Source organism: Camelus bactrianus, chromosome 32, assembly GCF_048773025.1.
Source record: "Camelus bactrianus isolate YW-2024 breed Bactrian camel chromosome 32, ASM4877302v1, whole genome shotgun sequence".
Classification (NCBI taxonomy): Eukaryota; Metazoa; Chordata; class Mammalia; order Artiodactyla; family Camelidae; genus Camelus; species Camelus bactrianus.
The window spans coordinates 15344623-15367042 of NC_133570.1; the positions used below are offsets into that span (position 1 = coordinate 15344623).

The 22420-nt window shown below is 50.4% G+C and overlaps 1 protein-coding gene across 5 annotated transcripts in view; it reads left to right on the plus strand.

Annotated features, from left to right (window-relative positions):
* The window catches only part of SSH1 (slingshot protein phosphatase 1), a 58283-nt gene that overhangs the window by 12246 nt on the left and 23617 nt on the right, over nt 1-22420 (plus strand). The window contains exons 1-4 of one of the 5 annotated variants that reach the window (XM_010963620.3): nt 8240-11439; nt 14588-14691; nt 18161-18225; nt 18680-18801. In XM_010963620.3, coding sequence (XP_010961922.2) covers nt 11354-11439; nt 14588-14691; nt 18161-18225; nt 18680-18801 — 377 coding nt within the window. In that variant the 5' untranslated portion in view covers nt 8240-11353. Of the gene's footprint in view, nt 1-8239; nt 11440-11517; nt 12754-14587; nt 14692-18160; nt 18245-18679; nt 18802-22420 lie in introns of those variants that run through there. The other 4 variants (XM_074356592.1, XM_074356591.1, XM_074356593.1 and 1 more) reach the window with 4 other exon arrangements.

The following is a 22420-nucleotide window of genomic DNA, read 5'->3' on the forward strand; positions in this document are numbered from 1 at the left end:
GTAGTATGGCCATGTTAACAATATTAGTTCTTGTAATCCAAGAGCAGGGGCTATCTTCCCATTTCTTTGTAATCACTTTGAGTTTCCTTTATCGGTGTTTTATAGTTACCGTGTAGGTCTTTCACATCCTTGGTTAGGTTTATTTCTAAGGTTTTTTTTTGGTGCAGTTTTAAGCAGGATTGTTTTCTTAACTTTCTCTTTCTGGTATATTATTGTTAGTGTAGGAGCCCCTTTTTAAAAAAATAGATTAAGATTTTCAGTGGAGTGTTAACCCAGCTCGGGGCCCTTCTGAACATGGGGCCGTGAGCCACTGCCCAGGGTGCCTGCCCACGCTGAGGACAGAGCCTTCCTGGCCTCTCCCCGCACGGTGCCTGGTGTGCATTGGATGGACTGTCGAGGTCTCATAAACTGAATTTTCCAAGCTCTGTTCCACTTTGAGGAACTCAGTGAAAGGAAGGGAAGGACGGAGAGATTTTTCCTGCGATTTCCCCCTGCAGCTTGGCGGCCCAGGCACGGTGAGACCACCTCAGTACCCCATCCGAATCTCCTCATGAGCCTGGTCTTTACTGAGTGCTTACCACGTGCCAGGCACCATTCTAGGAGCCGGGAATGTAGCAGTGAGCAAACGCAGAAACCACTACCCTTGTGGCTGACACCCTGCTGGGGAAGGCAAGACCGTAAGATGAGCGGGTACGTTAACAGCGTGTGAGCAGGTGCAAAGGACAAAAAGTAAACCAGCGAGCCCCTCGGACAGGCTCTGCTTGGTGAGTGGCCTCAGGTGTGTTCTTTCACGTAGTCTGTGCACAGATCCTGCAAGGATGGCACCAGGTCTGTTCCCATTCCCTGGATGGGAAGACAGAGCCTCTGAGAGGTCCCCAGCCTCATTCTGCTTCGCAGCCGCCTCTGCAGCCCTCCTCCCGGCTCCTCCCAGAGGGCCCGTGGCTTCGCCGTCCAAGCTTGCAGCCTGAGCCTCAGAGGCCCTACCGCCGTTGGTGAGCTTTAGGCCAGGCCTGCCTCCTGACCCCCGCACCCCACTTAGACGGACAGTTGCAGTCAACGCCCCTTCCTGCATACCCAGGGACAACAGTACCAGCTCATTTACTGGGGGCCTGTGGGTACAGGCACTGGGATTCGTGCACCTGGGCACGTTTTTGTCATCACCATGACCCTCCAGAGCAGGTGTCTGCCTCATTGTGGGGCACTGTCCTTCTGAGGGGCCCGAGCCAGGGTTTAAACATGGGTCACTGGGACTTAGAAACCTGTGTCCCTTCCTTTCTGCTCCAGTCCTTCCCAGGGGACCTGTGAGCTTGTGTTCAGCTCATCCCTTGCTGTCTGCCCCCCCCCACCCTCCCTGCGCTCCCCCATGGCTTTATAGGCAGCTGGTGCATGAACTTTCAACATCCTGGGGCCGCCGTCCTGTTTTGCTATCCCTTATCGGTTTAACTCAGGGATTATTCCTGGCAGTTTGTTGGAACATTTGATTTTAAAATCAGAATATGCCTTCAGGATGAGTTAACTATTTTTTGTTGGTGTTGGAAAACTCACCCCAGAGCAGGGACATGTGAGGACAGAAGTGAAGAGTTAATTTGATTCTGTTGGAACGTAATTAAACTTATTAAGGTTAACTTAAAATGAATTTTGCTCAGAGTCTAGTAGGTTTCATTAAACTTTCCAAATACCAGTACTTAGACTTCAAAAGATTGCCCCGAGGCCCTGGTCTCATTCTTCCTGTGTACTTAGCACACCAGGGGAGCATGTGTGCACACCAAGAATGCTCGTGCGAGCTCTTTCTTCAAAGGCGACAGGGGTACCCGTGAGCACCCTCGTGGTAAGTGGAGCAGAGCTATGGGAGGGGGTCAGAAGCCCAGGTTCTGTCCTGAGATGTGTCATCTGCTGTGCCGCCTTAGATCAGGGCTCTGGGCCCCCACTTCCTTCTTTGTAAAGAGATCGGGTTGTGGCTCCCAAATCCAGGAATGAGAGTCCTCACCCCGTCAGACTAGTTCTGTGTGCATTGTTACCACTTCTCATCATTCCCTGTAGATCTGTAACAGACTATCCAGAGTCTCTCCCTTATTCTGGTGCAGAGAGCAAGGTCAGACTGTGTGGGGGGCGTCTCGCCGAGTCACCCTGAGATGGCGAGAAGTGGTGTGGCCTCCGAGAGGAAGTGGACCCTCTGCTCAGACCCACTTCCCCTCAGCGAGCGTGGGGCCAGGCACGCTTCGCCCGAGGAGCAGGGCCACACGCAGGGAGAGGCCGTCTAGAAAGAAGGGACTCCCGCCTTGCAAGGTGGTCTTTGGCATATGTTGTGCTGCAGTCAGGTCTTTGGATTTGGACAGCTTGTTAGGACATTCCTAAGACTAGGAGGACATTCACAGGCCTCTTTCTGCTTTGAGGAAGGCTGCACGAAGAAAACAGGATTAATCAAAATAGGATTAATCAGAGGCAGGAGGAGCCACTTTGAGGGTGAGCTGAGTGATTGGGCGGGGTGGGGTGGAGGGCCAGGACTGGAGTCTGGCCTGCGAGGCTCCCACTCTGGGGCGTGGTGAGCACTGGTGATGGTTCGCTCGCAGAGGTGAAATGCTGATGGGAAAACTTGCCCTGCGGCGTGGGGGTGAGTCTCAGTGATGCGGGAGACGTCCATGTAAATTACTGAGACCTGCGGGTGGGCTGTGCCTGGACGAGCAGGGCCTCTGCATCCAGTCCATACCGCACCCCATGATTGTGACTGTGACCTCGGGCCAGCCACCGGGCCTCCCCAAACCAGGAAAAGTCCTCAATTCAGGGTGCTTTGGTGAGGCTGAGAGGGAGTCTCATGCCGTGAGTAAGTGTCTGGTCCTCGCCCAGGACATGGCAGGTACTCTTGTTCGTGGTGAGGAGCGAGAGTCCCTTCTGCTGCCTTCCTGACCGTCTTCCCCTTTGGAGAGGGATTCCAGACCAGCGACCAAAATGTCGACACATGGATCCCAAGGGAAAAAACAGCCAATGCTTGACCTATTTCCCTCCAAGTTACACTGAGCCTGGTACTAGACTTCTGTCTGGGAAGCACCATGTCTTGTGTGATTTATTTATTTTATTTTACTTTTTTACAGATTTTTAAAATATTTTCTTTTTCCTCCCCTTGAATGGCTACTTCTGAAGCTCGTTTTAAAAAGACTTTGTTTCAAAGAAGGAAATTCTGGGACTCTCCATGCTGGGGGCCGCCCTGCGCTAGAGTGATTCCCGGTCAGCCTCAGCACGTCCTTGCCAAGATCACTCAAGGTGCGATTCCCCATGTTGGGACCCAGTAAGAATCCCACAAGGGAGGATTGGTGTGGTTTGGAAAGAGGCAGGCAGGCTGCCGTCTCTGGAAGTCGCTTGTCACTTCCTCCCAGAGGTCCAGGCCCGGTGTTCTGCATGGCGTCTGATCAGGTGGAAGTTGGGAGTGGCTATTTGGGTCTGGAATGGAGGCCACTGAACCACGTGATGAGAGGGTTCCCCAAGCCCTGTGCACCCCCGTGCAAGTCCCACCACCTGCACGTGGTGGGAGGGAGAAGTGTCCCATGAAGCCACCTGGTAACCGAGGCAGTTTTTTTTAGTTATTTGCTTCTGCAATTCAGCCAGTGTAAATTTGGTGCCTCTATCTGTGTTGGGTTCTGGGCGGAATGCTGGGAATTTGGGGGATTCCATGTTAAGTAAAAAAAGAATTCTTACCCTCCAGAGGTAACATGTGCGTGCTGTGCCTACCATATAACTCTGTCCAAAAGGGATTTGAAACAGTCTATAAAACTTATAGAAAACAATAGAATTTAAAATTGGAAAAGTGGGACATGGAGAACATAGGGGAAAATAAGATGAAGTCGGGGAAGGTTTGTATGTCGCATGCATGGCATAGCATTGGTATAGTTGCTGGAGTTTGACTACACATCTGACTTTGAGCTTCCTAGGAGTCAAAGCAAAGAGAGAAACAAGATCAGTTGCATGATTCATGGTGTCCTTAAAATTCCTGGTAGATGCCGTGGGTGGGTGTTTTTGAGGAGACCCAGTGTGATGGGCGGACGAGCAGGTTGTCTTAGGTTTGGGCCTGCAGCCCACAGGGGGAGCTGATGCTGTGGCCAATTAACCTGAGTATTTTGTGGTCTTGAGAGGTGAAGTCAGCGGCAGCGCTTGGTGCCAACACTGCCGGCCGCCCCAGCCGTTGCAAACAGGATGCTGAGTCACATCCTGACGGCCTGCCGCATCCTGACTTCGCATGCCTGTCACAATGGGAGGCTCGCCCGGGCAGGTCGGCCCCCTGCTTTTCCAAAAGTGTGGTCTCAGAGCAGGAAAACGCTAAAATTAGGTCTTACGTGGGCCGGGGCTGTGTGTGTGGAAAGCCTTCAAAATCGGGACACACATAGACCGAGAAGGACCAGGAGAGTGGAGTTTCCCATCATCCTCCACTGCCTCACCCTCACGCACAAAGTGAGGCTGCCGCTGTTCTGGAAACACAGAGGGAGGTGGTCCTAAGGCAAGGAGAGATCTTGGGTGGTGAGGGTGAGAGTGTCCAGGAGAGGGAAGGGGAAAGCCACAACGTGTGCCAGTGATGATGTTGAGTTAAGTGGGTCTTAAGCGTTTATCACTGGCCAATGAAGAAAAATTTCAAGGAGTGCTTTGCCAAAATCCATTTAAGTGGAATTTTAAAAAAGTAATTTGAATACAGGCAAGGAGGTTCTACAGAGGGGGCCATTGACCCTTGACCCTGACACATCACTACCACCTGATCCTCATCCCAGCAAGATCCTTCATAGTAAAGGACCCAGGTCAGGATCACCTGCTGCGTGTACTTGTCCTGTGTCCCAAGTCTCCTTCAGTCTGAGACATCCTTAGACTTTCTTTGACTCTCGTGATCTGGACACTTTTGAAGGGACAGTCTCATCATTTTGTAGAAAGTCCATCACTTTGGGTTTGTCTTATGTTCCCTTGTGATTAGATTTGGGTTGTGCAATGCTGTCCTCATCAGATCCCACCAGGTGGCAGATGACTTCGATGTGTCCCATCACCAGTGATGGTCACTGTTGTCATCAGGTGGGTTTTGCCTGGCTTCTTTGCTGCACAATTATTCTTTTCCCTTCTATCATTAAGAAGTGTTTCTTGGGGGAGGGTATGGCTCAGTGGTAGAGCACCCGCTTAGCGTGCCTGAGGTCCTGGGTTCCATCCCCAGTACCTCCATTAAAAATAAACAAACCTAATTACCTTCCCCCGCCTAAAAAAAAAAGTGTTTCTTGAGGGGTACTTTGAAATAAGGTCAGTATCCTTTCTCCCTCAGTTTTTCTGTTTATTTATATCTGTGTGGACTCAGGTTTGTCTGCTTCGTGCAGCGGTTCATAGTCTGTTAATTATATTCTTGACTTCAAGATTCAAATTGTCCCCAGTTTGGCCAGTGGGGATCTCATTCAAGCTGGCTTCCCTGTCCCTGGATGTGTCCACATTAAGCACTGCCTCATTTTCTGACACCAGATGGCAGACCTCATCGCATACTTTCCTAACCCCATCTCTGGAATCTATCATTTCTCCACGGAGCCCTAGTTCTTTTTAGTTGGAGACTGGAATTTTGAAACCAAGGCGGGTGGTGATCATCTGGCAATGCATGGAAACAGCAAATTGCTCTGTTGTGTGCCTGAAACTAACAGTGTTGTAGGTCAGTTTCAATTTTTAAAGAATTTAAATGAGGTGTTTACCAAGCAATTTAACCCAGGTGAACAATAATTGGAAGGAATGATTGATCGATGGGACTAGAAGCTGTGCAGGACCTAAAAATCTGACAGCTGAATGCAGAGCTTGGGAAGTGTGCTGTCCTGTATCATAGCTGCTAGCCGCACGTGGCTAATTCAGGTTTAATTAAAATGAAATAAAGTGACAAATTCAGCTCATCGGTCACACTCACCACATTTATTTCAGGTGTTCAGAACATAGGCCCCTGTGGCTAGTGGATGCCATATTGGATGGTGAAGGTGGAGAGTCCTTTGTCCTGGACAGCACTGCCCCTCAGGGACACTGAGTACCCATCACAGAGCCGGGCACACAGTGAGTGGGTGTTGCCTGGCTTACGGGGATGGGGGACCAGGAAGGAAGGGGCACTCTGGAAACAGCAGGACTTGGTGACTCTTGAATATGGGAGGGGACTACATCCCAAAGACAGGGCTAAGAACCTGGGACAATTGAGACAATCAGTCTGTTCTTGGAATTTTTGACTTGTTGCAAAAATATTTCCTTCATGTGCCTGTTGTTTCTGGCAGGCTAGATTGTCGTGGCTGCCATCATATCTCTTGTACAAGGCAGGCAGCCTTCCTCCCTCTGCCTCCACGAAGAGGGCTTCGGTCCTGGTGTACCAGCTGTACAGCGTCCAGGTATACCAGCTGTACAGAGGGAGACGGCACTGGCTCCAGCTCCTCAGCTGGGGCCTGAAGGTCAAGGATCTCCTAAGGTGTGTGGAGCCATGTCAAGGCATGGGATTTGCTGGCTTATTTATGCAGGGAGTGAGTGTGAATCCTGCTTTTGCAGGCTTGCTGGTGCTTTCAGCTGGTTGCTCCCACCCGTCGGTGTGAAGGAGAGCTGGGTAGCTGGCTCCAGAGAATGCCTCTGACTGTCCGAAATACTTCTGGACATTCCTTCTCTCTGAGCGAAGCCTACGCCTTCTAGCCAAACAATACATGCCCCAGCAGCACAGACGTTTGTAATGAGCCCCGCCAGCATTTCTTGCCCGTGACCCCGTTCCCTGAGTCTCACGTCCTGCAGAGCTGGAATTTCCCCGTTCTCAGCATTATGTGTGGAGGGGAGTGCTGGTGGGGCTCCGGCCGATAGGCCTGTCAGGTGAGTTGTTTGTTTGCTGAGGCCCGGAGGACAGTGTTTGGGATAAGGCCTTGCTGAATCAGCCTGTAAAGCACAAAATTAAAATAAGAAGGCCTTGGTACAGCTTGGGGTCTTTGGACCTTGTGACCTCAAATTCAAAATGAGGGATGCACCCATGGGAGAGCAGTGGAGAGAGTTTCCCGTCTCCACTGAGACTGCTGAGCTGCTGAGCTGCTGAGCTGACTCCAGATAGTAAGTCTTCGCTCTCCTTTCCATCCTTATCAGAACCAGGAGTGGGGTTTTGAATCCCCCTCAGCCATCACCAGTGGCGGTTTTGAGGTAGACCTGCATCCGTCCAGCTTTACCTGCTGCTTCTGGTCCCGCAAGTCAGACCATCCTATCCTCTGACCTCAGGATTCTGGAGGGAGAGCCCTGAACTTGGAGCCTGTCCATCCTGTCCTGCCCCTTATTAGCCAAGTGACCACAGACACACCATTTATCTTTGTTTCGGTTCTTCCATCCAAAGAGTGGAGTTGTAAGAATTAAGTGAAGAAACGTAGGGGCAAGCTGTCTGTCAGTTATAAAGCTCCATTCAGATTAGAGGTACCATTGACTTATTTAAAACAACACTCATTGAGTGCCTATGGGGCACCAGGCATTTGGGTGCCAAGAACTTATGGCTCAACCACAAGCCCAAGGTTTGGTGCTCAGCTCTCACATTCTGAAACTTGAGCATTAGTTCACCCAAGGATGAGCGAGCTCTGAGGAATCAACTCCTATTAACCAGACTTATAAGGAACTGACTTATAAACCCAAATAGACATTGATAAATTGCCAGTGGGGCCTCTTACAACAGAGACCAAATCCTCCTGTTTGCTGTAGAGTACACGTACATAATCTTCCTACTCTCCTGCTCACCGTTCTCTTTGTCTCTGTTTACTGGTCCTTCAAGGCCCAGCTTGGTGGGGTTTCTTTCAGGGGGATCTCCCTGGACCCCCAGGCCAGGCTGGGCATCTCTCCTGAGTGTGTCTCTGTGTGTGTGCATCTCCGGTACCCTGTACCCTCCTGCATCTTGGGGCCTGCTGCGTTACCCTGCATCACTGCCCTGTGTCTGTAATGTTGCTCCAGGGCAGAAACCGGGTCTGTTTTGTTTCTGAATCCCCAGGGCTTAGCATTGACCCGGCGCGGTGGAGGCACAGTCAGTATTTGTTAACCTAAATGAAATTACTGGAACATCCTCTTGGGAGTGTTCATGGGCACCACCTTTTCTGTAGTGACAGCTTTACGTGCATTCCATTTTTTTTTCCCTAGAGTTATCGTCAGGTCCACTGGACCAACCACAGTCTACTCAGTAATCACTGTGCAGATTGAAGATTAATTCTGTCCATGCAAGAGTCGTTCAGTTCGTTTCAACCAGTCCAGTCAGTTTGGACCCTTTTTAGAACCTATAATATAGGCTGATATTCTCTGTGGGTTTTTTCTTCTCTCTCTTTTTTGTGAGATGTAGTGTCAGAAATCCTAACATCATAACCAGTTAAGTAACTTCCTGTTTCCTCATCTGTAAAATGAGTATAATAGTGCCTACTCAGTCCACATTGAAGAGTTTTGTGACGAGCACGTGGGCTGACAGTAACCAGAGTGCTTTGTCAGCAGTGGAACTTAGCAGAGGTATCGCTGTCACCCCCTATTGTTGTAACTCAGGGCTGCCTTTCAAGGGCAGGAACACCTGTGAGTCTGAAAGTCTTTGGTAGAAGATGGGCCCGTGCAGTTACCTGCTAACCGGCTTTGCTGCTTCCAAGGAGGGTATTGGTTTTTTTTTTTTTTTTTTGACCCAACCTGACCTCCTGTCATTGCACCTAATTCTGTTAATTTCCTTCCAAGGGATCGCGTGTTTTTATTGTTGTCTTTCACCAGCAAAAACATTTATCGTGTACCTACTGTGTGTAAGGTATCCTTGTGAAGGCCACGAGGGGAGCCAGTTTTCTCTGTGTCTTCTGTCATTGTTAAGTTCAGGGCTTCTTAACAATAACTGGGCATCAGAAGCACTTGTGGAACTTTTCAAAAAGCAGATGCTCAAGACTCATTGCCGACCCTCCAAGTTAGTATCGGCCGACGTGAGACCTGGGCATGAATATGTTTTAGGAGTCTTGTAGGTTCTTCAGATGTATAGCCAGTTGGAGATGAGGGGCGTCAGCATAGTATTCTGTAGCGTGATGTTTCTGCACCTCGTATTTCCCTTTCCCGAGGAGTTATGTTTCTAAGTGGCACAGCACACACCCAAACTGCCCCGACATATACCCATCCTTTAAAGAGGATCAGATCATTATCTTTGCCCTGTCGACGCTTGGGCAGGCTTGGCTTAGCACGGTCCTCCTTAGTCTGCAAATAACTTGGCTGTTAGATTGAATGAACAGAATCTTGTAAGTGAATATCACAAAATGTGTATAAATAGACGATCCATTAGAACCCAGAAACAGGGATTCCCAGACCAGTGTATTTTCTTTTCTTTTTTTAGAGGGCAGGCAGTATTTAAAATTTCATTTCAAAGTCCTGGCAGCCACTCATAAACGTTAGGAATGTGATGATGACATTTTATTTTATTTGTTTCTTTTTTAATTGAAGTAGAGTTGATTTACTACGTTGTGTTAGTTTCTGGTGTACAGCAGAGTAATTTGATTATACATTTGTATATTCTCTTTCATATTCTTTTCCATTATAGGTTATTACAAGCTATTGAATATAGTTCCCTGTGCTGTACAGTAGGGCCTTGTTTATTCATTCTGTGTGTAGTAGTTTGTATCTGCTGATCTCAGACTGCCAATTTATCTCCCCCCACCACTGTTTTCTTAAACTTTGATGTGCACTAGAGTCACTAAGGGAGTTTGTTAAAAAGGAGGTTCCCTGGGATGCTCTTAGGAGCTGGACTGGCTTCCTTCATTTGTCAGGGAGAGGGAAGAAGGCCTTCCCCGCAGGGCTGGGGAGTTCGATGCTGTGGCATGGCTGAGAGCCCGGTCCCGCCTCTGCCACGGGGCCGGTGCTCGGTCAGCAGCGGAGCTGTCGGTGAGAAGCAGCTCCTTGACCAGCGTGGCTGTGCCGCTCCAAGAACTAACCCCCGGGCGTCCCGTTCAGTCCAGAAAGACCGAGTGATGTGTCCTGTTCCTTAACTGATGGTGGCAGTGGGCGGGTGGTGGCGGTGGTCCCCCCAGCCCTCTGCTTGTCCCCAGGGCTCACGCCAGGGCTTCTCCTCCTGAGCGTGTCTCACTGCATCCTTCCTTCTCTCTGTCCTGTGCATGATGCATTCGCACTCTGGGACGAAGGACCGAGGACGGGGCCGTGTCCCTACTTCTCAGCCGTCAGGGTGGGCACGGGCAGAGGTGGCCGCAGGGTCTCCTCTCTCAATTTTACTCTGGACGGGCAGGGGCGAGTCCATCCCAGGGGTTAAGGAGGGGGGCGTCGGCCCGAGATGGGGGTCTTGTCCCATCTCGTACAGACCACACTCCTGTGACTGTAGTTTGCTCAGCTGCAATATAAGAATATTTGTAGTATGTGTTTCACTTAATCCTCTTATGGGGATTAATCAGTCATTTGGGAGCTGGAGGAACCTTCCAGACGAGGCCCTCCCAGAAGTCTCCTCAGTGCCCCTCTCTTCACAGAATGTTCCAGAACCCACCAGTTAGTCGCTCTCTCTGCCCTCTTCTGAACCCTACAGGGTTCCTCTCTTAGGGTTCTCATCCCATCCTGCCCTGCGTGATGGTTAGTAGCATCCTTAGTTTATTTCATCTGCAGAAAGAATCATGAAAGCACAGCCTGCTCTCAGCTTGGTGGGTTTCGGGGTGGGTTCTGGGGCCTTGTCCCAGGTCCTCCCAGTCCTGCACCTGCTTCCCCTCAGCAGCCCGCCCTGGGGCCCTTGCATGAGGTTCTCAGTGCACCTTCCGTGTGTGTGCACACTCGCACAAGGTTCCCTCTACCTGGAGTGCCATCCCCCGCCCAACCTCAGATTTGCCTCCTCGGGGGGCGATTAGCATGACAGAAACATTTCCAGAATGTAACTGTGCTTCTGAAAATACCGAATAACCGTGGCAGCTGCCCACGGTCACTGTTGGGTGAATGGATGGTGATTTGAAAGAAATAGAAATCGTTCAGTATGTCGATTTGAACAAGAATGGGGTTCTCGTTGCTCGGGGCTGGTTACTGGGCCGCCAGCTGTTTCTCCTCGCAATTTCTAATACACACCCTATTGCCTGTTCCTGGGGCCTACAGAAAAGCCGTAGGAGGAAAGTGATTAGAGGAACTTCAGCTGTTTTGCTCCCTCTGAATGGCCCCCTTTCATCGGGATATGCAAGCACAAGGGCCTTTTTAAACCCACGTATCGGGGGAAGACAAGAGTTCCACCAGAGCCGTTTGCTGTCCGGGTGGGCACGCCACCCGGAGGAGGGCACATCCCCGCTGGAGGGCTCCAGCCTCTTTCTCAAACTTTCCTCCTTCTCTGGAGGGCAGGCGTGGAAGGCAGGAGCCGGGGGCCGTTCAAGATGTGACCACGGCAGTCATGGACCTTTTCTGCTTGACTGATTTCTGCATCTCCCTCCGGCCAGCTCACTACTTCTGCTCTTCAGAGGTTCCCAGGCCAAATTCGTATGTATCGCCACCCGCAGTTTCTCTTTGCCTCCCGGGTGTGGGTTTCCAGGTGACACTGGCTGTTTCTGCTCTGAGGGCTGGGGTTTTCTTGAGGATCCTGTCTGTCTGCAGTGCCCTGTAGAAGTGACAGTCGTGGGTCATCTGAAACGGCCGTCACCCGAATCTGAGGCATGTCTGTTCTGCAGAGATAAAAGTGGTGAGGACGGGAGTGATGGGGGGCAGGGGCTGACCTTGTTCTTAATCCCCCGTCACGATTTTTCCTGAAGCGACAATTGTGGAAAACATTTGCGTTTTGTTTGCCTGGGTTAGACCTTCTGGCATCTCGGTGGCTCTCTTTGGGACACCAGCATCTTTGGGGAGAAGGCTGATTTGGTTGTTGCTGGGATGGGTGGTTTGTGGGTTGGTTCCCTTGGCCCAAGAACCTAGTAAAGTACCAGTGCCATCCCCGAAGTGGATTTATAAAGACCTTCCTTCCCCCGCGGGGTTTTCGTGAGACCCCAATGCGTTGAGTTCCCGTACCTCTCAGTATCAGAAGCCTGGCAAAGAGAACCCCCTGGAGCCCTGGCAGCAGGAGAGAGTGTTCACATTGGCTGCCCAGAGGGCACATGGGGCTCTGGACCCAGAGTGAGCTCAGAACAGAGGAAACAGGCTCACCAAGAGTGTCTGCGTCTTGTTTTCATCAATCCCATGACTGCCGCGCTCTGGTCGCTTGGCCCCAAGTCATTGAGCACTGTTACCCTGCTGCTGGATTCGTCTCCCCAGACGCAGGGCCATCCCATGGGCCTGGGATACCGTGCTGTCTGGGCTTCCCCGCAGCGTCAGATCTGGTCCTTTACAGTAAACGACTTCGGGAGGGGGCACAGAGGCAGTGTTCCCAGGCCCCCGCCCACACTGCCCCCGACTTCGTGTGTAGCCTAGAGGCTCTGATTCTGCGTCAGCCTCAGGAACACCAAGGAACTCTGACCTTGGAAGTGATCACAGGGTAAAACCAGCCTATCCCTTTGCATTGTTCCCTTTTTGTTTCTCCCCCAAAGGAAGTGTAAGGGAAACCAGGGGGGATTTTTGCCCGTGATTTCCAAGGCAAAGGTCACCCCCGTTAGTGGCTGGCTGTTTCCAGAGGGCTCGGGTTTCTGGTCGGTATGGATTTGTTTTTTCCCTTTTTTTTTTTTTTTTTCAAACTCAAACAAAAAGAGGTTGACGATGCTTTGCAAAAGGTTTTTTTCCCCCAGCTGCTTCGATGAACTCAATGTCGTTTGTAGTTTCATGAATTCTTGGGATCCCTTGGGCAGCTCTCTCCAGTGGCGATAAGTAGTAAGTGATCTGTGTGTGTCTAAAACAGCATAGTTCAAAAAACAGACTCGGCTGTAAGATTTTAAGGAAGGGGTGGGTGATATGTTTAGGGGTAGAAAAGCGTTGGGTGATTCTGCAGTTTGCTGAAAGTAGACAGCCTGGATTTTCAATGGGCCAGTGGATGCTAAGGAGCTTTCTGCCTCCCGTGGGTGAGTGCAACTCAGAGAAAAAAGATGCTTTTCATTTTCCCCATTATTTATCATCCTGGGCTCCTTGGCACTTGAAATTTGCCGCACAGATACACGGTTCACAGAGTGGAAAGGATGGCTTGGCAGAACTCATACAATAAGAGATGAAGAAGTGCTGGTCGGACGTCAGGTGTCCGTGTGGGGAGCAGATAAAACTGGTCGTCAGTGATTCAAAGGCGGATCTAAAACCTCATTAGTTGACATTTGAACCGTCATGATGTTTTACCCTGAGAATTCAACCAGAAAAGTGAACAGATTTTTATTGTAGACTCAGTAGTAGAGAAGATAACCGGTTTTTCTGATTCCAGGAGCTGCTGACTTAAATGCTAGTCCACGTGGTGAGTTTTCTTAGCCCTAGAGTTAGATTTTTTTTTTTAGACTCAGCTGAGTTTTTTTTATTGCAAGATGAGAACATTTTAGCTACTAACATTAGCTGTCGGGGCAGAGGTGACCTTGCTGTTTTATATTACAGAAAACATCCTTGTCTGTCAGAAATTGATTTGTTTTCTATTTTAAAAAAAAGGGGGGGGCTGCTTTTTCTTAGAGATTTTCCCTTCAAATCATTATCTGTTCATTGGTTGCTCGAGAGAGTGAATGAACACTCTGCCTCTCTATCGTTCTATCATTTGAACTTTGATCTTCTTTCCACAAAATTAATAAAAATGAAATGTCTTTTCCTGGATAAGGTGTAGTACCTGTTTTATATTACTTCAGAAATTAAAAAATCATTTACAAAAGCTAATATGTGCTCAAGAGAGTAAATTGGGAAGAGGCTAAGAAGTAGAAAGAAGATAATTAGAGGTGATACAACCCTTCAAAAAACTGTGAATAATCTCGGTATGTCTTATGGGCAGTTTTCAGAGTTGATGATATTTTTAAATAATTGGTAGTAGTTCATAGCTAATACAGTTTCTCAATTTATAGGGCCTTAATTTCTACATAAACTAAAGATTTTTTTGATAGCCAAATTGTGAAAATGAAAATTTTCTCGTAATTTTTAAATTATAGGTTGGATATACATGTTATTGCTAGTTAAAAAATAACAAAGGTTCATTCTGCTGAGAAATTGATTGATTTCCTGAGGTTTGCCACAGCAACCCTGACCGAGTTATTGGTCAGCAGCCACCCACTCTTCTTAAGTTGCAAATAGTGAACGTGTAATTTCATCTTCCTTCTGTAAAGGGAAGACACCAAGAAGCAGTGAGATTTGGTTAAGGGTTCAGAGACTTAGAAACAAAGAGCAAGAGTATGAAAAATTCACAGTGGGAACCACCCTCTCCTCAGCAGAGAGCTGGTCTCTGTTTCTGGAAGATGTTGTGTTACAGGGAGGTCCCTTCACAGTGTCCTGCAGGATGGGGCTCTTGGCTCTGGAGGAGCCCACACGGACCCTGGCGTGTTTTCATTCGAAGCGTTAGTTTATCGCAGACTCCCCGGGCTTGTTTGTTGCAGAGGTGTGGGGAGAGTACCGTGTGAATTTCCCATGAAAGCTCTTTGATCCACCATTTGCATTTTCCATGCCACTCCCCCGCTTTTCCTTTGCAGCCCGTCTATGCCTGTTTTCCTCTGAACGCCCGCCTAACTGTGCTCTGGTTTTTGTTCTTCCCCAGCTTAAGTGAGAGCTTTTTCATGGTGAAAGGAGCGGCCCTCTTCTTACAACAGGGGAGCAGCCCTCAAGGCCAGCGAAGTCTTCAGCATCCCCACAAGCATGCAGGTGATGGCTCTAAATTGACGCTCTAACCCTGGGACTTGTTTTCTGTGCAACAGAGGAACCTTCCGTGACTGGTGGTGAGCACCCTGCTGGTTTTCAAGGCCAGAGAAAGTAGTGGAGCCCAGGTTTGTCATGACAGGTGCAGGTCAAGGCTCTTTTCTTGAGCAGGCAGGCCACACGTGTTTTCCCAATAGTGCTGGGAGCGCGTGGCCCTTGGACCACGTGTGTCTGTGTGAGAAGGTCAGAAGCGCTCTGTTCAGATGTAAAGATCTCCTACTCTGTTCACTACAGACTTTCAGTTACAGGATGACTTTCTAACAAATGCACCAGAACGCCTTAGAGCCAGCTGTTGTGCCCTGGAAAATAACCACCTTGGGGTGCTGTATACCTAGTCTGTCATTTCTCCGAGCATTTGGAAGACTCATTTGGGGAATTTCTTTGCGAGCCCTGGGCAGGTACCGGAGTAGGAAGTCTTTATTCTTGAATGGTGGATTTGGGTTTTGGAAGTAGACAGAGGTGATAAAGTGGAGATCAAACCGAGTATTCATGGAGGTCCAAAAGCAAACAAACAAGAGATGCCTACACAGTAATAAGACAGGTTTTCTTAGATGACTTGACTCTGAAACTGAAGGCTGTTTGGAAAGAGGAAGCTCCTGCGTACAAGTGCATCTTTGTAGTTGGTGGGTCGCCTTTCCGGGCATTTCTTGGACAGGCAGCCCAGGTCTGAATAGGAGCTGGAAAGGCCTCTGACTCAGAACAACAGGTCAAAGCAACTAGCAGTTGGGGCCAGGTTTTTTTTGTTACTTTGGTCATCTTGTTTGTCTAACCTTAAGTCATCCAGACTCATGTTGGATCTGAGTGCCTAGGTTAGAATTTCCTATCTTACAGTTCATAGCAAACACCAAGACTCAATCAGTATTTTCACATACTGATACTTATCAAGATTTGGGTCTGTTTTAAGCTAAGAAAATAATCATCCTGCACCAGGAGGCAGTGCATTTTATGGAAAGAATATTTGCTTTGGAGCCAGATAGACCTGGCTTCTGAACCCAGTTCAGCAACTTTACTGAGAACCTTCACCGTCAACTTCCAAGCCTCAGTTTCCTAGTCTTGACAATGGGCATCACATGCCCCCTAATCTTTATAATGGGCATCAAATATTGGTACCGCTGACAGTGTGGAATTTAAAATTTACGTGCAGAGCATACCTACCTCCTCACAGGTGCTCAGCGCGTGGTAGCTATAATTATTGCTGCGGTGTCTTCCTGTACAATAAAGCTATAAACAGCAAACTTGCATTTGCCAATGGTTCTGCCCTGCTAGGAATTTAACTGTTGTTTGTGTCTTAACTGTAACACATACAGCACCACCAGTGCTCACCTCTGTTATTAAGTGTACAATGACTCCTTCCTCTAATTCAGAGTGTTGTCCTATGGTGTGCGAGCTTGGGGAAGTGATTGCAAAGCCATTCTGTAAGAACCCTGTGTCCCGCTGGTCCACGCATCTCTGGAGCACACGCAAGAGTAGGAAGGAAGACACTGGTGTGTGGGCTTTTCTGCCTCTGGGGTCTGGAATGGCCGGTGAGCTCAGAAAGGCAGGGGGGCTGCCGACCATCCACAGATGCTCAGTAAACAACCCTGGGGCAGGCACACCCTGGATTCCATGTCAGGTCCCCTGGGTGACCCAGAGTCCCCAAAGTCAGTACCGTGCCGAGCTGAGTACAGTTGAGGGTTAAGTCTGTCCGTGTAGAAGTGATTCTGTTCACGTCAGCCAGTCCAGTCAGGCTGAGACTCTTTCCTTCCAGGGCCTGCCCGTACTGTAGGCTCAGACTGCCTGCTTCCTTGTGCAAGTGCAGACTGCTTCAACTCGCAGAGCCTGTCTGTGGATGCCAGGCCGGGGCGGGGATTTTCTCTCTGTCAGCAATTCCACGTCTCAGCTGACAGTCCCACTGAAAGGGGTCTGTCTGTGTGGGAAACGTCTCTTTCACTGAGCCACTCATCAGACAAGGGGCTTATTTTTGCTTTTATCTCTGTGCTGCCTCTGTGACTCGGGAGTGGATGGTGGTGGGGCCCGGGTGAACCAAGAACCAGCCACGGGGGCTGTGCCCTCCTGACAGTGGAGACAGGACAGGTGAGGGCGCTGTAAGGTACAAGAAGGGAACAGGTTGCTCCATGTCCTGCTTTAATGCGAACCGTCACCTCCAAGTCATCCCCTGTAGGACGTGAAGCCAGTGTAGGTGTTTTCCACTGTGGGATCCTGTGTGAGGGTAGACAGCAGGGCATGTTCCTAACGACCTGGTTCCTTTTTGAGGCCAGAAATGCAGTTTGGGCATCATATGTCAATCTCCCCTAAAATTAAAAAGCTCCTTTTGCAAAAGGAACAAATCCAATATACTGATCCCTCTAGAGTTGTAATTGTGATCTGTAGGGTAATTTAAAAAAAAAAAGATAATTCTGTTCGAGGTGTGGCACAAATTGAAATGAACACAGATTTTCCATGAGTCACTTGTAACTTGCACTTTCTTCTAGACCAGCATTTGACAAATGAATCTTTTTTTCAGAAAGAAACCCATGCAGATGTTTTAAAAATAGATATAAGCTAGGAAAAAAAGGTGGCATTAGAACCACCCTTGCTGCTTGCTAACTTTGAAGCTCAGTTCCGGGGGCCCCTCTGCCCGGGACACGCAGCCCTTCTCTGGATAGGTTGATCCCTCGTGGCTGTGGAAACTCACCGCCGCTGAGAAACTCACCTCCCCTCCCTCCAGCACAGAGGCACCCCTGGGACCCTGGGGCTGCTCAGAGAAGTTCAGAAGCCGACTCCGGATTCCTGCCTCTTTTAAATAACCAAGGGGAACCCCCAAAAAAGAGTACACAATTTTTAGCAAGAAAAAAATGACAGATTGTTGTTTATGTCTTTGGGTACCCAGCGCGTACCTTCTCTCCGTAGGGTCACTGGGACACTTCCCTGCCTGGTGATAGAGGTCACTGCTTTCTCTTACGGGAAATGCAGATGAGTTTAAAGTGGGAAAAAATGACACCCAGCCCTTTTTGTTTCAGACCGACCCTTAGCAAATCCCTTTTTTCAGCCACGTCTGTAATTTCTGCTGCCCCACCATGCAAAGTCACGTTTGCTTGGATTTAATAACATTTTTTTCCTGCCTTGTCTGTGTTTTTCAGATTTTGTATTAAAAAAAAAAAAACAAAAAAAACCCCGTGTTGCAATTATTTCAGAAAATAAAAGCAACTTTTAAAAACCTGGCAGTAAACTGTGTATCTGACTCATCCTCATCATGTAATGTTCAGGAACAGAGTAAAAGAAATCGAGACTTTAAGTTTTTGTGATGTTTCTCTCACAGGTAGAGGAATTTTAACCTCTGTGTCTTCTTCCAGACCCTTAAAATCAGCCTCTCCTAGGCTTCTGCCTAGAAGGTAGGTGGGTGACCTCTTTAAAACTTTCTTCATCCATCCAACAGGGGACTTGCCTCAACATCTTCAAGTAATGATCAACCTTCTGCGCTGTGAAGATAGAATCAAGCTGGTAAGAAGAGACGAGAGTGGCAAGTTTTAATTTTTCATTGTGAAATTTGGCAGGGGATTACTCATGAGCAAGGGGTTGGGGGTGACTGGGGCCGGGGGAGAGCTCTTACGTTACAGCAGATTCTCCCGAACTGTTTACAAAAGCTGGAGCTCAGTCTGCTCCTCAGAACCCAGGAGGTGCAGAGAAAGGGTGTATCGGGTCTCTGCGTCCATCTGTGCTAAGTTGGAGTCGTCATTCCCTGGATCTTATTTGTTCTCCCATTTAGCAGACTTTGGGAGTTGCTCTGAGCCAGGCACTGTCCCTCGTGCTGGGGATGTAAACGAGACTTAAGAATTTCATGTTAATTCCTAAACTCTCAGGGGAAAGTTAAAAACAAAAGTCTTTGGTGTCCGTTTGGTGAAGGAAGGGGCCGCCACCTGGGAGGGCAGGCGGTGAGAGCATGTCTGCTGTCTAGGCCGTGCGCTTGGAGAGTGCCTGGGCGGAGCGGGTGCGGTACATGGTGGTGGTGGACAGCAGCGGGCGCCAGGACACGGAGGAGAGTATCTTGCTGGGAGTCGACTTTTCCAGTAAGGAAAGGTGAGTCTGCTGGGACAGTGGTTCCCTTCTGCGACGGGGACAGGAGTCACGGCTGGGAAAAGGTTTCCGGGGCTCCGTATCCATGGAGGTGACGATGGGATGGATGACAGTCGAGCGCTGGGAATTGTGGGGCACACGGTCTCAGCTCCTGCGTGCGGGTGTGTGCTAGATCAGTCTCTGCTCAGGGTCTGCTAGAGGGTAGAGCAGTTAACACCACGCTTAGAGGTTTACCCCTGGGTCCTATCTGGGGTACTCTAGAGGAAAGCACCTTAACCAGGAGGGCTTCCTGAAGGAGGTGACATCTGTAGTGAACACCCCAGGACACGCAGGAGCCAGCCCGGTAAAGCAGGAAGGACGCCCTCCAGGCAGACAGCTCATACAGCATGTGATTGACAGGCGTTCTCTCAATCGTCTTGTGCAGTGTTAACATCCCCTGGATTCCCAAGTGCTTATTGATGGCTCTTGGGTCAGAGACTCGAAGAGAGGTTTGGAATTTCCCAGTAACTGGGGGCCGTGTTCTATCATAGACTATTATGTGTGTGAAGCCAAGGTGAACGACTCTCTTACAGTCGAGGGTAACATAATGTGTGAGATCATTGCAGAGCCTGAAACTAGATTAAAGTGGACTCCCTGTGTCCGTCATTCATTCATTCATCTGCTCATCCATTAAGCAGACCGTTCATTTGCATTCTCTGGGGTCTGCAGCAGTAGGCTCGGCCCAGGTGAGCAGAGAACCAGCGGTACCCACGGTTAGTTCTCGGCCTCAGAGAGCCTGTAAGCTCAGGGAGGGGGTGCATCTGGAGAGCATTTTGGGCAGAACCGACAGCAAAAAGCAAAAGCCATGGAGGCGATGCACAACGTGGCCGCCGTGCAGTATCATCTTGCTTCTGCAAGAGGGCTGGTGTTGGTCACATGCTGTGACCAAGCTCCATGGCTTGTGACAAGTAAATGACCTGAAAGGGAGGGCGTTTCTTCTATGCACTCCTTCCCCGTCCGTAAGAGCATTCTGAGCAGATTTTCTGCCGCACGCTTGGGGAGGTAAGTGCGAGCTGGCACGTGTGGCCTTCGACTGGTGCAGAAGTCTGGGTCGGGAAGAACATGTAGCCAGGACATGCCTTGGGAGGTGAGCTCTGAAGGGCCCCTGGGAGACCAGGGGGCTCCGTGCTGTGGGTTGGGGTGCCTCAGGCAGGTGCTCTCAGAAACGGCCAGAGCTCCGTCTGTCTGGTTGTGAGGCAGAGGCATTTGGCACTCCACAGCTCTGCGGTTATGTTTGTTCTCCGAATGCTTAGCCCGGCTTTCTGAAGTCCTACCGGGGCAGGGACCGGCCTCGATGTGTGTGATCCATCCCAGTCGTACTTACTGGCCCTGAGCTGAGATCTGCCTCCCTGCAGGATGTGCCCTTTGACTCAGCCTCGTGGAAGGCTGACCCTCTTCCCCGTCAACTCTCTGGCTTCCGTCGGAGAGCACAGTGCAATGAACCCGATCTTTATAAACATCTCGCTTGACCCTTTCCTCCCGCCATGGGGTTGGCGGCCCTAACTTGCACTGTACAAATGAGGACTCAGAAGCCCAGGATGTTGGAGTGGTTATACGAAGGCTGTCCTTCCTGGTAGCAGAGCCGGGACTCAGAATCGGGCTTTTATTGTAGACCTGTGGTATAGACCACTGATTCCTCTCCCAATCACCACCCTGCTGCAGCCGCCTCCTTCACCCACTTGTTCACTGGGCTACTCGCAGCTTCGCCGTATGTGCGTGTGTCTGCACTTCCTGTGTGCCGGGTATGGGGGGCCACATCCGTGGGAGAGACCTGGCCTCTGCTCCCTCCGGGCTCACAGTCTGAAGGTCATGGATGAACCGTTGGACCCGCACACACACTCCAAGGTCATTCTTGACCAGCTGGAGTACACGGGCCTGTGTGCCCCTCCTCACCCGCCTTTGCCACCCCCAGGCACCCAGCTTTGGTTCTCAACACCTCCCCTCTCCCTGGGTCCCCTCGCCTCCTCTGCATGCTCTTCTCTCAGGCCAGTGTCCCCTCCACTGTCCCAGCCCAAGCCATGGTCCGAGTGTGGGCGCCAACCCCAAAGCCAGTGCCGGTCTCCTGTGTTTGGGGAGGTGGGTCAAGGGGCTTTTTGGTTCAGGTTCGGGGACACCCTGGGTGCTGGGAGCATGTCCTCCACTTGTTAGTGTTTTGCAGCCCGTGAAGGACAGGACTGTCTCCTGCCCGCACCTCTGGCCCCGACACAGGCCCTGCTGGCTTCTCTGTCTGTGCTGTGCTGACCCCGGCAACATGGGACTGCTTTCTTCCCCTCCCGCTTTATCCTTTGAGGTCATTCCTCCCCTGAAAAGACCCAGTCCTCCTGACCACGTGTCCCATCCCTGCCTCCCACTTCTGTAAACCCACAGGCCCTCCTTCGTTGTAGAAATTCTACCATCAGTCAGAATTGGCAGAGCGGTTAAGTCGCGTAGGGTCTGTGCTCTTGACTCTGGGTGGAGACCCTGAGCGGAAGTCTTTCTCCCATGGGCTTCTGCCCCCTGCGTGTGGCTCACTGGACTCTTCCCCGTCTCTGCGCTAAACGGGGGTTTAGGTGCCGCCCTGGTTTCAGAAGGACAGTTTCATCTCTGCCCGCGGCCTGGGCCTCCGGCTCCCAGTCTGTGCTCCTTGTAGGTCTCAGTGCTGTTTTCTGTCCTCATTCTCAGTCCCTGGCGGGGGTCCTTGGTGCTGGAAGTTCCCAGGTCTGCCCACACTTTCCCAGGGAACCCCCTTCCCTGGGCTTTCTGCACGTCAGTCTTGGGCTCTGAGGGGCCCCCTCCTCGCCTCTCGCCAGCACAACACAGCCAGGTAACCCCAGCAGCTCTGAGCCTCAGTGCACATTTGATTTTGCAGCTCTACAAAGGAAATATAATTAGCCCATCAAGAATGGGTAGGACTGCAGGGTGGGACCTGACAATCTGCCCAACGCAACAGGCTTAGCTTGGTTTGACCCAAAGGGCTTGAAGCGACCTTCCACACAGATGCAGAAGCAGAGGGTGGGGAAGTTCCCCCGTGGCTGCTCTGGAGGAAGAGTGGGTTCTGTGCGCTCCAGAGCCGCCGGTGCGCACAGCCGCACGTGGGTAACCTGGGCTCCCTGGGGGCTGTTAGGTGGTAGCAGAGATGGCGGCTCAGGATCCCTGAGGTCGTTGGAGCTGGCCTTGGCAGTGACAGCTGTTTCTCACAAGCAGACTTTTTCAAATGCCTGAGCAGTTTTCATTGTGATCCGAGGAGACCCTCTGATAAAGCATTTTCTTTCCCTCTGTGTTTTCCCGTGGCACCAGGCTGGTATCATTTCACTGTGAGGATGCATGAAACAAAAGCAGGTTAAGCTAGTCTTTAAAATAGCAGCTGCATGGAAGGTCCAGAGACAGAGGTGCAGAAGTGAGCTCCAGTCGTGGTGTTGGCAGTCTCCCCTCCCCCGTCACCCCAGGATGGGAGGCTGGGGGTGGCCACCGCTGCCTGGGGTGCGTCTGGCCCCGTGCCAGGGGTGTGCCAGCCGTCAGCACTTCACCCCCCTACAGTGCGGGCATGTGGTCAACCGGTTGCTCCCGGTGTCCGAGAACCGCAGCGGGGACCTGGTGTTAGTGG